The 17,408-nt window shown below is 41.1% G+C and overlaps 1 protein-coding gene across 1 annotated transcript in view; it reads right to left on the bottom strand.

Annotated features, from left to right (window-relative positions):
- Nucleotides 1-7,780: 7,780 nt before the first annotated feature.
- LOC117563152 (myocardin-related transcription factor A-like) overlaps nt 7,781-17,408 on the bottom strand; it is a gene marked incomplete at its 3' end in the record, with an annotated part of 43,104 nt that continues 33,476 nt past the window's right edge. Inside the window, 1 exon segment of the mRNA XM_034241331.1 lies at nt 7,781-7,846. Coding sequence (XP_034097222.1) covers nt 7,781-7,846 — 66 coding nt within the window.

Raw genomic sequence — 17,408 nt, forward strand, 5'->3', positions numbered from 1 at the left:
TGGAGTCAGGACTCAGAGAGACACGAGGAGAGCTGGAGCTCTGATGGAGTCAGGACTCAGAGATAACGAGGAGAGCTGGAGCTCTGATGGAGTCAGGACTCAGAGAGACACGAGGAGAGCTGGAGCTTTGATGGAGTCAGGACTCAGAGAGACACAAGGAGAGCTGGAGCTTTGATGGAGTCAGGACTCAGAGAGACACGAGGAGAGCTGGAGCTTTGATGGAGTCAGGACTCAGAGAGACACGAGGAGAGCTGGAGATTTGATGGAGTCAGGACTCAGAGAGACCGAGGAGAGCTGGAGCTTTGATGGAGTCAGGACTCAGAGAGACACGAGGAGAGCTGGAGCTCTGATGGAGTCAGGACTCAGAGAGACACGAGGAGAGCTGGAGCTTTGATGGAGTCAGGACTCAGAGAGACACGAGGAGAGCTGGAGCTTTGATGGAGTCAGGACTCAGAGAGACACGAGGAGAGCTGGAGCTTTGATGGAGTCAGGACTCAGAGAGACACGAGGAGAGCTGGAGCTTTGATGGAGTCAGGACTCAGAGAGACACGAGGAGAGCTGGAGCTTTGATGGAGTCAGGACTCAGAGAGACACGAGGAGAGCTGGAGCTTTGATGGAGTCAGGACTCAGAGAGACACGAGGAGAGCTGGAGCTCTGATGGAGTCAGGACTCAGAGAGACACGAGGAGAGCTGGAGCTCTGATGGAGTCAGGACTCAGAGAGACACGAGGAGAGATGGAGCTTTGATGGAGTCAGGACTCAGAGAGACACGAGGAGAGCTGGAGCTCTGATGGAGTCAGGACTCAGAGAGACACGAGGAGAGCTGGAGCTCTGATGGAGTCAGGACTCAGAGAGACACGAGGAGAGCTGGAGCTTTGATGGAGTCAGGACTCAGAGAGACACGAGGAGAGCTGGAGCTTGATGGAGTCAGGACTCAAAGAGACACGAGGAGAGCTGGAGCTCTGATGGAGTCAGGACTCAGAGAGACACGAGGAGAGCTGGAGCTCTGATGGAGTCAGGACTCAGAGAGACACGAGGAGAGCTGGAGCTTTGATGGAGTCAGGACTCAGAGAGACACGAGGAGAGCTGGAGCTTTGATGGAGTCAGGACTCAGAGAGACACGAGGAGAGCTGGAGCTTTGATGGCAAACACTGACGGTTTATTTGGAGCTTCGGCTGGAGAATTCACAAGACATGTCACCGTGTCTGACAACACGGTTGAGATGCCACAATCAATTCTGAAGAACTCTCCTGTAGCTCCAGGTTTGAACTATCAGAGTGTAATAATCAACATTCTTCATCAGCGAGACTAAACAATGATGGACCCTGAATCTATCTAGAGCTGTCGTCCATAAATAATGTGCGCCAGGGAACCTCCGTCCCTGAACAATAAACTACCTCATGGCGGCTTGTGCTCGGTCATAGACTGGCAACAACAATGCGCCCAAGCTGCTCCTCCTTAAGAGAGATAGCAGCAATACCCAAGGCCGTAGACCAGGGGTCTCAAAATCAAGGCCCGTGACTTCATTTCATGTGGCCCACAAGAGCTTCCAAAGAATATAATATGATTATTATACGGTTACATCCCGTTTTACAGAAGCACGTTGCCCATAAACTACATGTCCCACAATGCATCTCAAATTTGACTTTTTTTATCTTCAAAATAAGCCTTTTTCTCAAATCATTTTGTGACATTTTCACTGAAGAGACTTGCAATTATTTGCCCTAGACTTCTGCACTCAGACGCAGTTATTTATGAAGTTATTACCGTATCCGATAATAATCCAATGCAGAGGCAATAATGTAATATAATACATTATTTAATATATATAAATGTATATTTATATAGTCTTAAAGTTACAACCGGCCCTTTGAGTGCAACCATAATGCTAATGTGGCCCGAGATGAAATTGAGTTTGACACCCCTGCCGTAGAACTATGCCGGGAAAAGAGACAGTAAAGAGAGAAAACGATGAAGTGTCAAAGGTTGAATACGTAAGCAAATTATTCCCCAACACTGAAGATTATTTTCTAGATTAATTGTTTAAAACATTTAAGAAACATAGAAAAATGTCCAACCATGTTTCTCAAAATTCAACGTCATGTCGTAAAAAGTCTTGTTTTGTCTGCAAAAGACTCAAAAATATTCAATTTCAGATTAAATAATGCACAATAATGCAGGAAATCTCAATAAATGAGGCAAAAAAAACGCATTTTCTGCCATTTTTGCATGAAAAGTTACCTTAATTACTAACTGATGATTCTTTCCATCTTTTATTCATATTTTCTAGATGAATCTGTCCGACGCATTCCCTTTAGGACATAATAATAATAATGGGTTCCATTTATAAAGCACCTCATATTTGACTCCAAATCCCGAAGTGCTACAAGTGGTGAGCATGAACAGTATAAATAAACATTACACAATACGGTCAAATTAATAAAAAGCAATAACAAATAAATAAATAAAAGGGTGTGATAAGAAGGTCTATGCAAAGGCTCTTTTGAAGAGATGGGTTTTGAGGCCTTTTTTAAAAGCCTCCACGGTCTGTGGTGCTCTCATTTGGTCAGGGAGAGCATTCCACAGACTGGGAGCAGCCGAGCAGAAGGCCCGGTCTCCCATAGTACGGACATTTAGCCAAGAGCACAGTTTCCAAATGTTAAGTATAGACATCAGAACTGTCTTCAATATCAAGAACGTTTGTGTTCTAATATCTAAACAGACAGTAATAATGATGTTCAGTGTATTTGGGGAAGGATATGGGGAGGACAGCGGCAGTTACGATGATGCAACGTAGCGTTCATTAAGATTGGTCAAGAAGAGCTGGTGAAATCCAAAAGGTGTGTGAGGGTGTGTGTGGACATCCTGGAGACAGTGGGGTGTCAACTGCCAACTGTGTGCGTGTGTGTGTGTGTGTGTGTGTGTGTGTGTGTGTGTGTGTGTGTGTGTGTGTGTGGTTGTGTGTGTGTGTGTGTGTGTGTGTGTGTGTGTGGTGTGTGTCACAAGCCCTGACTCTTAGAGAAGAGCTAAATACCAAACGCTTGTTATGTACAAAACGGTCACAAATCATAACAAACACACCGCCGGTCAGCTGATCCTTCACATCCTCAGCTGAAAGACGACAACACATGTCTTGCTTATGCAATGAGAGTTTTACTGATGTCATTATGTGAATATATCAGACTTATGTTGGCCTTTTATAAAGAATATAATATCAGGGATTCACTTTAGGCGCTTTCACACCCAGAGTACTTTTCCCAGGAATAGTTCCTGGGATTTTGCGGTTCACACTAAAAAGATCTGGACTAGAACTTATTCATGAGACCTTTTCACCCCCTTTTTAGTCCCTACTAGAGAGCAGGTACTTTCCTGGGGAGGAAAAGGTTCCAATTTCTGATTGGCTGGGCGGATTGTAAAACCACGCCCCGTAAACTCGGATAAAGTGTTGTGAAGCCGCATTGTATTTGCTGGCATTAGCATTATTAGCATTAGCTCCGCGCACCAACGCAGATGGCAACACAACAAAAAACATGGGAGCGGTGGAGATGAGGAGGTGTCGGCGTTTCTGGCGATTTACTCGGAAGGCTTCAGTAGAAAGCCGAGTCCCCAACTCCGGGGACTTCGGGTGGCAGTAATACATAGATATATAATAAAACACTAGATGGCTCAAGGGGATCGCCAGCGTAGCTCACCGGTGGCCATCTTACCACAGTCAACAACTACCTGCTACAGCTGTTGTAAGGTGAGTGATCTGCACAAACATACTCTTAACTAACTCGCTGAAATCTTGAGTGATTTACAAACGGTTTGGTTTATTATAAACGGTTATTAGCATGGCTATGATACAGGAGGGTTAGACATGTTTGAAAAAAAAAGTCCATGATTGTAATTATAAGTATGCAGTATCATAACTACATCTTTGATGTTTATAACGAACCAAACCGGTTGAAAAATGGAGCAATCTACGGTTATTTCAATAGTGCACCCAGAGCCATAATGTTATGATGAAGCGAGCTTGCCTGTGGCAAGATGACCGCATGTGGCAACGTCGGTCTCCATTGGCCAGCAGCGCGGGTGAGTCATCTAGTGTGTTATAGATATCTATGGCAGTATACGCCGTGAAGTTGTTTGCGGCCTGCCAGTAAACCCAAAGCAGAAGAAGAAGAAGAAGAAGTGACGTCAGCGGCTTCATTTGCCTAATCCTCCCTCAGGGATTTATTCCGGTGTGAACGCGATCTGTTACTTAGTTCATGAGAACTAAAGAGTTCTCATGAACTAAGTAGGCAAAGTACTTAGGTGTGAAAGCGCCTCTTGCTCTGACATTAGTAGGAAAGGCGTAGAGGAAATAACATGTCTATTTAACAGTAATGCTTTGTTGTTTTTTGTAATATTGTCCGGAATGAACCCTTGAGACTCTAGAAGAATTATTGCAATCCATCTCATAATGTAGCTGTAATTGAGATGTTATTCTGTTTCAGCAGACAGTATGAAATAATGCAATTGCATGTCTGCACAGCTGGCCTTCTTTGTGCCAATCAATCACTACTTTTACTCAAATGCACAGAAACAGTGAAAGCACCACAGCGTGCATCTGGCTTTACTCAAATACAGAAGAGTCAGACCAAAAAAAACAGAACAGAGATTAATCTCCAGATGACAAGGAGACTAACTGGCTCCCTTAGAGAATGATATATTGTTCTTAAGAGGCTTTCGTGCAAGAATCTGCTTTCAATACTGGGAACATGACACAGACACTTTAATCTCTGCAGAATAACAACAATAAATGTCAACTCTTAAGTGGTTAAATATATCATTCAGCAGCTCAGGACATATGACGTATAAATCAAGACAAGAGAGAAGCAAACTTGAGTATCTGCTAAAAGAAATTACCAGATACTAATCCTACACCACTCTTAAACAAACAAGCGGTTACTTACTATATGGGTTTTAGATGCACTTTGCTTAAAGCAGACCTTTAAACTCATCATGGTTAACTGTGAGAAAACATAGCACCACAACCTGACACTATAACTCTATACTGCTTCTTCTCAATCAAACTATAGCAGCATTTTTGTTCCACAGGTCCCATTCAAATTAATTGAAAATAAAACCTAAAAGTGCAATTTCCTGCAAAGGTTTAAATCCGGGAATTAAGATAACAAAGGAGTTATAATTCCAGTGTAAAATACTGAATAAAAACTCACCGCTCAATACCCCAATTACATCCAATTAGCAGCATGTTAACGTTCCTTTGCATTTAACCGTTACTGAGATAGTATTTTGTTCTCACGTTTGTCCAGAAACACCTGCTTCACACTCACATACTGACGCACAAAACAACAACTCCTGAGGTCAAGTGGCCCTTGCTCAACACCACCCAGTCGGTGGTTAGTGAGTAGGTGGAGTATTACTCATTCACACCTCGCAGCTTGAAAAACTAGTGTGAGAACTAAACCACTGACCCTAGATCAGTTCCCAGCACCGACTCCTCTGCAGCGGGCAGTGTGGGAGAAAATATACGCAATACATCACATGTCACTTGTTAGAACGCTTTTAGTCCAAACGACTCAATACTCAATACTGTGGGCAATCCCCACAGGAGCAATTTGGGGTGAAGTGTCTCAGGGACACAACCGACATGCTGACTGCAGTGGGGTTTGAAACCTGACCCCCTGATCCTCATACACCCACACGCACACACCCACTGCGCCACACCGCCTCCCTCCACCTGCATATAAATTAAGAATAGTTCACTAGTATTGATATAAGTCAGGTTAGGGTTGGGCCATACATAGAAAAAAATAGATTTCTGGTGAAGTATTTCAAAAAAAGATCATTAGTAATGTGGTTATAATGAATTAATAGGAAAAGGTGAATATAAGAACAGCTAATAACAGTCACTAATATTCAAAAATAGACATCACTTCACTGTTAATGCAGGCCTAAAAACAGGGAAATACACTTGTGTGATATTACAGTATCAGAAATATAGGATAGTATCTAGTCTCACATCAAGATAACCGATAAAATATCAAAAATATTGTCAGTTACTAGTAGCATTTCTAATATAATTGTACCACTTTTGGTGACGTTTGAATTAGCAGAACAATGGTTTGGTTTACTTAAGGAGAATGTACCGTTATTTATTAGCTGTTTTGAGTTTTTTAACCTTCATGGTTTTATTCGCTTACTACTCGCTGAAGCATAATGTAATATTGCATGTCGTTGGAGTTAGTTTTTTGAATGCACTTTTTGTAAGACCCCCTTGGATAAAAGTCAATGAAATGTAATGTAGAATAATAGCAGCTGAAAATTATCCAACGTTTAAGGAAATGCAACATCTTTGGTTCCTTCACCTAAATGGGTGACAAAGGATCCAGAAAAAAGCGTTTTCATTCACACCTACAAAAACATTAAGAGGCATCTTATTACATTACATGTCACTTGTTAGATCCGAGGACAAAGCGGGGATTTGCAACAGCCTCCCTATCATCATCTTGAGTTGATCAATGGGGCCCAACAGTAACTACTTCTTCACTTTCATTGTCTACTTCTCCCACACTCACTTTATCAAGCAGATAATCTACCGTATAATGTACGAGGCCGTGCTTTTTCACAGGCAAGGCAAGTTATTTATATGCACTTTTCAAGTCACACAAGGCAATTCAAAGTGCTTTACAAAAAATGAAAGAGATTAAAGAAATATGGCATATTAAATCAGTTCATTAAAAGAAAAGCTAATAAAATAAACATTAAAAGAAAAAATACAATGGATAAAAGTTACAGTGCAGTCTAAGATATGAATTGTTCAATTAAAGCAGGCGACAAAAAGAAAAAGTCTTCTTGCTGATTTAAAAGTAGTCAGAGTTGCAGCGGACCTGCAGGTTTCTGGGAGTTTGTTCCAGATATTTGGAGCATAATAACTGAACGCTGCTTCTCCATGTTTAGTTCTGACTCTGGGGACAGAAAGCTGACCAGTCCCTGAAGACCTGAGAGATCTGGATGGTTCACAATTTAGCAGGAGGTCAGAAATGTATTTTGGGCCTAAACCATTCAGTGCTTTATAAACCAGCAGCAGTATTTAGAAATCTATCCTTTGACACACAGGAAGCCAGTGTAAAGACTTCAGAACAGGAGTGATGTGATCCACTTTCTTAGTGTTAGTGAGGACTCGAGCAGCAGCGTTCTGAATCAGCTGCAGCTTCCTTCAACAAAGACTCTTCTCGGAGAAAACACTCCGACTTGATGCCCACAGATTCAATCTACGCTGAAACAGAAGCAAAAAAAACCCATCTCTGCCTCTTGTGATGTGCGGAACTCTGAAACAGGAAGTGGATACAGAAGAAGGGGAAGCTGCCCTATTTGATAACACAAAGTGGTGCAAAGACACACACTAAATATGACACATGTATAACAGATGACATTTACAGCGAAAAAGTGATGCAAAAACGTTTTAAATACAGTTTTATGTGAAGAAAGTCAACAAATCCTGTATGAGGTAATCACGGGCACATTGAACTAATGAATCAAAAACACTTCAGTATTTATGTAATAAAGCATTCAATCTGCTATCGGATGACGTAGACCTTGGCTCAAAGACACAGTCAGCACAAGTTCCTATTAAGCATCATAAAGCGCTTTCACACACAACATACGACAACAATAAATCTTCCTCGCCTCGCCCTTTCTGTTCGAGCTCTTCCTGCTGTGTGTATGCATCCCTGGCGTAAGGTGTGTGACATTATAGTGTGCAGAAAACAGTAAAAAGTCAAAGGACTTACGTGGCATGATCCCTTGGCTGACCAGCTCCTCTCGTGTTCGTCTCTGCTGGAGTTTGAGCTGGAGGACTGCATGGAGACAGGAGGTGAGAAAGAATGGGAGAAGAAGAAGGGAGTCAGTGACGGCCGGTGAGAGTAAGGAAACTGCAGCGATGGAGCTCTCAAAGCTTCCTTATTGTCCAGCGATCAGCAGTCTACAGAAATAAGCACACGCGGGAACACAGAGGCATTTGGACTAAGAACCTGCACTCAGTTCTTCATCACATCTCCCCCTTCAAACAGATGCTTTTTTTTAAAGTTTGGAGGCGGGTACAAGGAGGGCGTGAGCAGCAGACTGCACTTCCTGTTTCTCGACTTTATTTCTGTGTGCAAAGTGGGTGCAAGTGATTCTAAAAATAACTGTTATCTTTAGAAGACTCAGTAAAAAGTTCAACGATAAAAAGATACCAGCAGAAACCAGCAGAGGAAGGTCAGAAGAATAATTACATTGCAGAAATTGAAACAAGACAAGTAAAGAAATAGTGCAGTGGGTCGATTGCACCTTCATTTCAAAACAGGAAGTGCTCGTTACGTAACAGAGGCGGTGCGATAGTTACACAAAATACTTATTAGTCATGTCTGAGTGGGTTAGGGCACAGAGTGGCAAAGTTAGAACAGTCTGGTAATGACATCACTCTACTGAGATGCATGCTTTAACACCATGGAAAAAACACTTAATATCAAATTAGAAATAAACTAGAAATTAACTTAAAGGGCCCCTATTCTGCTCATTTTTATGTTCACATTAGTGTGTAGTGTCTCTACTTTAAAGAGTCCTCTCCTGCTGGATGTTCAGGTGTAATTCAAGCATATAGTGTCTCTACTTTAAAGAGTCCTCTCCTGCTGATGTTCAGGTTGTTATCAGTATGTAGGGTCTTACTTTAAAGAGTCCTCTCCTGCTGATGTTCAGGTGGTATATCAGTATGTAGTGTCTCTACTTTTAAAGAGTCCTCTCCTGCTGATGTTCAGGTGTATATCAGTATGTAGTGTCCTCTACTTTAAAGAGGTCCTCTCTGATGATGGTCAGGTGTATATCAGTATGTAGTGTCTCTACTTTAAAGCGTCCTCTCTGCTGATGTTCAGGTTGTATATCAGTATTGTAGTGTCTTCTACTTTAAAGAGTCCTCTCCTGCTGAGTTCAGGTGTATATCAGTATGTAGTTGTCTCTACTTAAAGAGTCCTCTCCTGCTGATGTTCAGGTGTATATCAGTAGTAGTGTCTCTAATTTAAAGAGTCCTCTCCTGCTGATGTTCAGGTGTATCTCAGTATGTATGTCTCTACTTTAAAGAGTCCTCTCCTGCTGATGTTCAGGTGTATATCAGTATGTAGTGTCTCTACTTTAAAGAGTCCTCTCCTGCTGATGTTCAGGTGTATATCAGTATGTAGTGTCTCTACTTTAAAGAGTCCTCTCCTGCTGATGTTCAGGTGTATATCAGTATGTAGTGTCTCTATCCATGTCTCCATGCTTTAATGTTCAAAAAGCTCTTTATTTTTCTCATACTGTCTGTGCTGCAGCACCTCTTTTCACCCTCTGTCTGAAACCAGAGCCCAGTCTGCTCTGATTGGTTAGCTGGCCGGCTCTGTTGTGATGGATCAACCGCTTAGAGATGTCCCGCCCCTTAGCCTATCACGTACAATGTGTTGGAGCGCTAGCCAATAGAAGTGTAATATAGTGATGTCACTATGTTCATGAAGTAAACAAAGGAGTTGAATAGAGGCGTTTGAAGACCCTTTACATGCACAATAACCTATATAACACACACAAAAAATAACAGGGCCTCTTTAAAAATTAGGAGGGATGCAAAATGTTATCTTTTAGTGCATTGTATTTCATGACGCCCTGGAGTATCAGTTTCAACATGGATATACTTTAGGGAAGTGACCCTTCAGTCAGTCTTACAGACACACACGCCCTCACCCCGAACAATGATCAGACTGTAAGGAACAGCTTGAGGGTCACACAGACACTGGCGGTGGTGTGATGTGTTTTCTGAGGGCGATAAGTAACTGATACTCTCTGAACGTCTTCCTCTGGGCTCAAAGCGGCAGCCTGTTTCCTTTTTTAAAGTCATTTACTGCCTATCTTCAAGTTTACAGTGTTCGATAAAATCAAAAGGAAGGAAGGAGTTTTTTTATAGACTAAACACTACTTTCACTGACGTGTGTGTGTGTGTGTGTGTGTGTGTGTGTGTGTGTGTGTGTGTGTGTGTGTGGGTGGGGCTGTTGTCGCCGCATTCATTCTGTGGCTTCACAAGAATTTCTCTGCGACACAAACAGCACCTGTTCCTTGCCACTAACAATGCAAGTTAGTGTTTGTAATCCCATATGACATAAGGACAGAATTATTTATATATATTATATATATATATATAGCTCTCATACCAAAATGCAGATTTTTCCCATGAAATGTTAAAGTGGTGCCAGAAAACAATATTTCTGTTCGTCAACAAAGGTATAATTACTCCAAAAATATGAAATTCGTGTCGCATAGTGTCAGACTGCATTGTTTTTTACGGAGCTCCTAGGTCACGTTGTTTACGTCCACCGCTATAATTATAATTATTTTAAATAGTTGTGTAAAAATGTTGAATTCATATATTATCTTTTAAAAGTGACCTATTATCTCAATATTGACAAAAACTATGACGATTTAAATTCTTGCAATTATCCAGCAGCCATAAACATTAGTGTTGCAGGCGAGCTAACCACCTAGCCGCCGTGCGTAGCTGCTGCTGCTGTGTTATGACAAACAATCGTGGACAGAAACGCGGCGAGTGTTAACGTCTCTGCAGCTACAGTAAATGTCATTTAACTTTGCTGGAACTCCTCTCTGGTGATCTCAGCCCTACTCTGTTTTATTTACAAGTGAGCATGCTCTACATCGCGAGGGATCAGGCTAGCTCTAGAGAAGCAATAACATGTCAGAGACGTAAACACAGCCCGGCTGCCTCGTCTATATGTTGCTCCAGCAGCTAAGAGACTCACTATTTCCACAGCGCCAAAACACACGGGCTAAAACACGAGCCTCAGAGCAGGACGAGACGCTGAGACACTTCCAGGGAAGAGGGGGATATTCTGGGAAAGGGAATCTTACACTCTGCCCCCACACTCACTCTGCATACTCTTTTACACTGAATGGACTTCCTTTAGCCGCTCCTCCTACACTTTCAAGTTTCACAGTGACACCTCTCATCATTTCTAGTGAAGGTGCGATGTGTGAAAAGCTGCAGTGGTGTTCAAACTGTAGACAGTCGATGTGGGGAAACCAAATCACACGATGCAGAGAAGTGAGAATAACTACATGACAAGCCAATAACATACAGACTTCATCTAACTTTAGAGATTTCTACCGGACTCTGATTTTGCAATGCATCATGGTTTTATGGGCATGTAAACATATTCAGTGTAAATGACGTAACGAAGTTGCCTTAATTAAAAGGAGTAACACGGTTAATGTCATAGTTCAATTGGATAAATGAATACTTTATTTCATGTTATTTATAATCGTTAAATATGGCATGATTTAATACAGTTTGTTTTACATCTTGGGCCGATATGCGTATGTGTTCTTGTGCCTAGGAACTAATGTTTGTTCATGTGCTGGTACTGCGTGTTTTGCTGTTACACTGTACAACTCCATGTGGGTTGACGTCTTTTTGAAGCTCTGCTGAGGTCTGTGATACAGTTTAGTGTGACGGGAGGTCTGTGACGAAGTTATGCAGAAAAGGAACTAAATTAATCTCCTTTCACGACAAGCGGCCAACGAGGTATTTGTTTTGTGTTTTCATGTTCTTGTTTTCATTCATATGTGTAGCACAATATGCTAATGTGTTTGGCTATGTATGCGTGTCATTTCGGTGTTGTAGTTCTCACGGCGTAACGGAAGAGGGAAGGCTACAGGATGAAAACTCCCAAGAAATAAACGCCCGTTTTAAAGAACCGACCTGTGTCTGTGTCGTGAAAAGAGCTACATTCAGTATTAATGTTTCATTGGATAGTGATGATGATTAACAATGCTTTTATCTAAATCAGGTTTGAGGTTCATTTAGGGAAAGGATGAAAAGGCAGGGCAGCTTTATTGGGATACTAGGCCACTGCAAAAACGCACTCATGAAGGGCTAAGGAGACAGCTTTTGACACAACGGTGAAAAGCAAATAAATATCCAAAGAAAGGCAAGTCAATTGTAATCCCTAGTTAGCAAACCTTTGATGTTTCACCTGATAAATAACAAATAATAACGTTTTGTTGAATGAATAGGTTAATCAGGTGATCATCAGTACTTAAACAATGCGGTCTTGCAAAGAAGGGCTTCATGCAGGAAGTGACATATCAAATGTTCCTTGTACCCAATACAAAACTGTCCAGGCTTATAGTTAGGTAGTAGTAAGATATGAAAGTTAGGGAATTCCTAGTGTATATACTGACTTAGGACACATGTATACATGTCCAACTTGTGCACAACACCATGATAACGTGAGAGTAGTAGGTAAAGGATAGAGAAGCATCAGGAGGACGGGGTCAGTGAGGTAGAGTCAGGTTCACGCTGGCCAACTAGGCTAAGCCTCCTGCGCTCATTTGTCATTAGTTCTAAACACGTCTGAGTTTGTCACTGTCCCTGCAGAGGCTTGGCACTGCTTAACACACACACACACACACACACACACACACACACACACACACACACACACACACACACACACACACACACACATCACTTCAGGAGACATTACATTGACTTACATGCATTTCCTGGAGACTTATCCTAACCTTAACCATAACCAACACATGCCTAACCCTAACCAAGTCTTCACCCTAAAATTAATGATTCCCCTCATGGGGACCTCCATTTGTCCCTATAAGGGAGGCGAGTCCCCACACGTGACTTTGTAAACAGATTTAGGTCCCCATAAGTATAGTAATGCTAGGCCACACACACACACACACACACACACTTTCCCTGAGTTACTGACTTGAATATGTTTAATTTAGTTAAGACAGACGTTAATATTTCTCTGAACAAATGCATTTTGGTTACAATGTATATATAGTTTTTAATGTTATATTTAATATATCATTTTCTATTTCTTTTCTTAATTTCTTTTTCAGTTTAATTACATTTAAAGGACAACAAAAAACACAGGTTCCACTGACCCTCGGCGTCAAAAACTGGCCTTGGCGTTTGAAATGTTATAATAGGAAAGCCTGTGAATGTCCTGCATGTGCTCATCGTTCAGAGCGGAGCATGACACCTGACTTTCCCCTGACTTTCCGATTTTTATATTTCTGTTGTAAATTATTGTCTTTTATTGTGATTGTAGTAATGTGTTTTTATTACATGTACACCACTTTGGCTCGACCAAAGATCGCTTTTAAATGTCCGCAGCAAATGTTTCACACATCAGTGAGAATGGAAAGAGGCCAGAGGGCAGGAACAGTACAAGGTTAAGGCTCCTCACACGTTGAGACGACAACAGGAGGGGTTGCAGTGAATACCAATTCTCTTAAAGTTCAAGAGGAAAGCAGCCATTTTCCCAGAGCTTTAATGGCTTGATGCAATTCCTGTCACTCTCACTTTCTCTACATGATGCCTGGCACCTTTAAAGAACTTAGCGGTAAGCAATAAGCAGCTTTATTAATAACTGAAAGCTATGCAGTGACTGATCATGCCAGCTGTTTTTTAAAGTACAAAACAATTCTTTCCACCTTTGTTTCATACTTTCCACTGGCTTTAATCTCACAGGAAGGCTTTGTTTCAGCTCTAGACGGTGATCTGAACCTCTGAACATCTCTTTAAATGTTAGTGATAAACAAAGTGAAGCTTGTTTAACTGTTATACTGACTGTAAGCCATTCCAAATAAGGCTATATTAGCATTGTAGTTTATATTATGTCATTGTTGGCTCTCTTAAGGTTTTCCTTTAAGTGGAAAACATGTCTTTAAGCCCTCAGAGTTAGTTCTCCTCTTGTTGTTGTGAAAAGGAATACACCATCACATTAAATACAGCCTAAAACACGCTGCTGCTACTACAACTACTACTACTACTACTACTGTTACAACTACCTACTGTTACAACTACTACTACTACTATTACAACAACTACTACTACTAATGTTAACAACTACTACTCTACTATTACCACTACAACAACTACTGTTACTACGACAACAACTACTACTACTGACAACTACTACAACAACAACTGCAACTACTACTACTACTACAACAACTACCTACTGTTACAACTACTACTACTACTACTACTACAACTACTGTTACTACTACTACAACTACTACAACACCAACAACTACTACTACAACAACTGCAACTACTACTACTACTACAACTACTACTACTGTTACTACTGCTACTACTACAACTACTACAACAACAACTACTACTGTTACAACTACTACAACTACTACTACAACTACTGTTACTACTACAACTACTGTTACTACTACAACTACTACAACTACTGTTACTACTACTACTACTACAACTACTGTTACAACTACTACAACTACTACTACTACTACTACTGTTACTACTACAACTACTACTACTACTACTACTACTACAACTACTACTACTACAACTACTACTACTACTACTACAACAACAACTACTACTGTTACAACTACTACAACAACTACTGTTACTACTACTAACTACTACTACTACTACTACTACTACTACTACTACTGCTACTACTACTACAACAACAACTACTACTGTTACAACTACTACAACTACTACAACAACTACTGTTACTACTACAACTACTACTGTTACAACTACTACTGTTACAACTACTACTACTACAACTACTACTACTATTACAACAACTACTACTACTAATGTTACAACTACTACTACTACTACTACCACTACAACAACTACTGTTACTACGACAACAACTACTACTACTGTTACAACTACTACAACAACTGACAACTACTACTACTACTACAACAACTACTACTGTTACAACTACTACTACTACTACTACTACTACAACTACTGTTACTACTACTACAACTACTACAACAACAACTACTACTACAACAACTGCAACTACTACTACTACTACAACTACTACTACTGTTACTACTGCTACTACTACAACTACTACAACAACAACTACTACTGTTACAACTACTACAACTACTACTACAACTACTACTACAACTACTGTTACTACTACAACTACTACTGTTACTACTACAACTACTACTACTACTACTACTACTACTACTACTACTGTTACTACTACAACTACTACAACTACTACTACAACTACTGTTACTACTACAACTACTACAACTACTGCTACTACTACTACTACTACAACTACTGTTACTACTACAACTACTACAACTACTACTACTACTACTGTTACTACTACAACTACTGTTACTACTACAACTACTACTACTACTACTACTACTACTACTACTACTACTACTACTACTACTGTTACAACAACTACTATTATTACTACTACTACAACAACTACTACTATTATTTCAAAAACTAGAAAACATAAAAGCAGCTACTTCAAATATGGATGAAATGATGGTTTTACATGTGTTAAGTGTTGATAGCTAATAGCTAGGGTCTGTTTCTTAATAACAACAATGCATAGGGAGAATTTAAGGGCAGACACTACAGGTGGATAGGACTTTTAACTGCTAGATATCACAATGAAACTTCAGGCTATGAATGATAAACTCTGACTCAACCCCTCTGTAGAAACCATTACAATTTACATTGAACTAGTCTGGTGTATTCTTTTAGTGCTTCAAAAGAGGAGATCTCCGACTCAAAAGGTATGGGGAAAACACTACTGTTGAGAAAGCTGCCTTTAACGATGTGTCCTGTACAAACTTTTAATTTAAAAAAAGACTCAATATAAGTCGGGTCAACTCATTTAACAGAGATATCACCATGAAATATCCCCAGTTGATTGCCTGTATTAAGAAATGCAGTTTTAAAATATGCAAAAAAAAGGCATCTAACCTAACTTTTAGTGAATCTAGGTGAAATCTACTAATCTCAAACAGCCAGAAAAGCTAAATTAAACACCTAAATGTGCATTTTTTTTATGTTTTCGTTCCAATATTGTGAAAGAAAACGTGTTAAGGATGCAAACTAGCCCAAACACTCAAAACTGACCAATGCCTGTAATGTCTCATCATCAGTGAAACACCACAGACTCCGCTATTTGCATGCATGGTTGCACACACTTCCTCAATTAAACCTAGTGGTTTAGTAGTCTGCCTATTTAACAGGTTTATCAGAGAGAACAGATAACCACTGCTACTTCCTTCCTACAGAAGCAAGTCAGCAAAATCTCTCGTGTTAGGAACGCCTCGACATCGGATTAGTATCGAAATGCACCTGTAGTCTGAAACACATGCACACAAATCATCGGAGGTGTGTTGTGTTTTTACTGACTGTGTGCGGCTCCCGATCGCCCACCTTCTTTCAGGCTGTGATAGACAAGTCTGTCCTGATCCAGGGTCAGTCCTGCCTTCTCCATGTCCTCTCCCATTGGAGGAGAGCCCGGGGGGGAGGGCTCATAGGACAGGCAATGGTTGGTGTCCAGCATTATCATTCAGAACGCAGATAAATTATGTGGTAAACATTGGACTTCGTCATTCAAATGCTGTCCACACAAAGTCCCAAATGTTTTCTGAAGAGGGGAGGATAGAGAAAAGTCCTTGATGTGTCAAAACTGCGAACAGCTGTCCCTTCAATTAGCCGTCCTCTCTCTCCAGGGGAAGGACGTGAATCAAATTCCTCGGAAGACCTCCAGTGAAAGTCAAAGAAAATCTCCCTTTAAAGCCGAAACGTGGAGGAAAAAACCCGCCTCTGTTTCTTTCCAAGTGTCTTCTGTATCGGAGGGATCGATTGGTCTGTCTCTCTCTCTCGTCCTCCTGCTCTTTCCTTCCCCTTGCAGTGGCAGCCGGCGAGTCACGACAGCGCCGGAGAGACCGCGAGGGAGGAGAGAAATCCTCAGGGCGAGTCGTGGATTAAAAGAGCAGAAGAGCTGAGGGGAGGAATATGAAAAAGAGGCCAGTGGCGAAGGAAGAGAGAGGACATAGCAGAGAGCTCGGCAGAGAGAGACTGCTCTGGTTGCAGCTCCTCCTGAAACACACACACACACACACACACACACGAGCAGGGAGTTCTGCCGATAAAGTTCTCCTGCTCAGCTGTTGCAATTCATTCACTGTTACAGGCTAAAGGGAGGGGGGGGGCTGCTACATGCTAACCCCTCTCTGTAAAACTCATTCAAACAGAACCAAATATCCAGTTTTTTTAACACCTACACGCAAAAATGATTTCATCTAAGGGCGGTTTTTATTGCTAACGCAGCAGTAAGTGTTTCAATGACGACCTCATCCGACATAATCGACCTTTGGCAAAGACTCTTAGGTAAATGTGATACGGGGGTGAATCACACGTTGACTTTTAGAGTCATTGATTGACTTTGCATCAACGCTGCAATTCTGAGATGGATTGTTGAGCAGCGTACCCTTGAGGGACTTTAGACCAATAGGAGCAGAGACACAGATTTGTCATCT

The sequence above is a fragment of the Gymnodraco acuticeps genome, unplaced genomic scaffold, assembly GCF_902827175.1.
Source record: "Gymnodraco acuticeps unplaced genomic scaffold, fGymAcu1.1, whole genome shotgun sequence".
Taxonomy (NCBI): Eukaryota; Metazoa; Chordata; class Actinopteri; order Perciformes; family Bathydraconidae; genus Gymnodraco; species Gymnodraco acuticeps.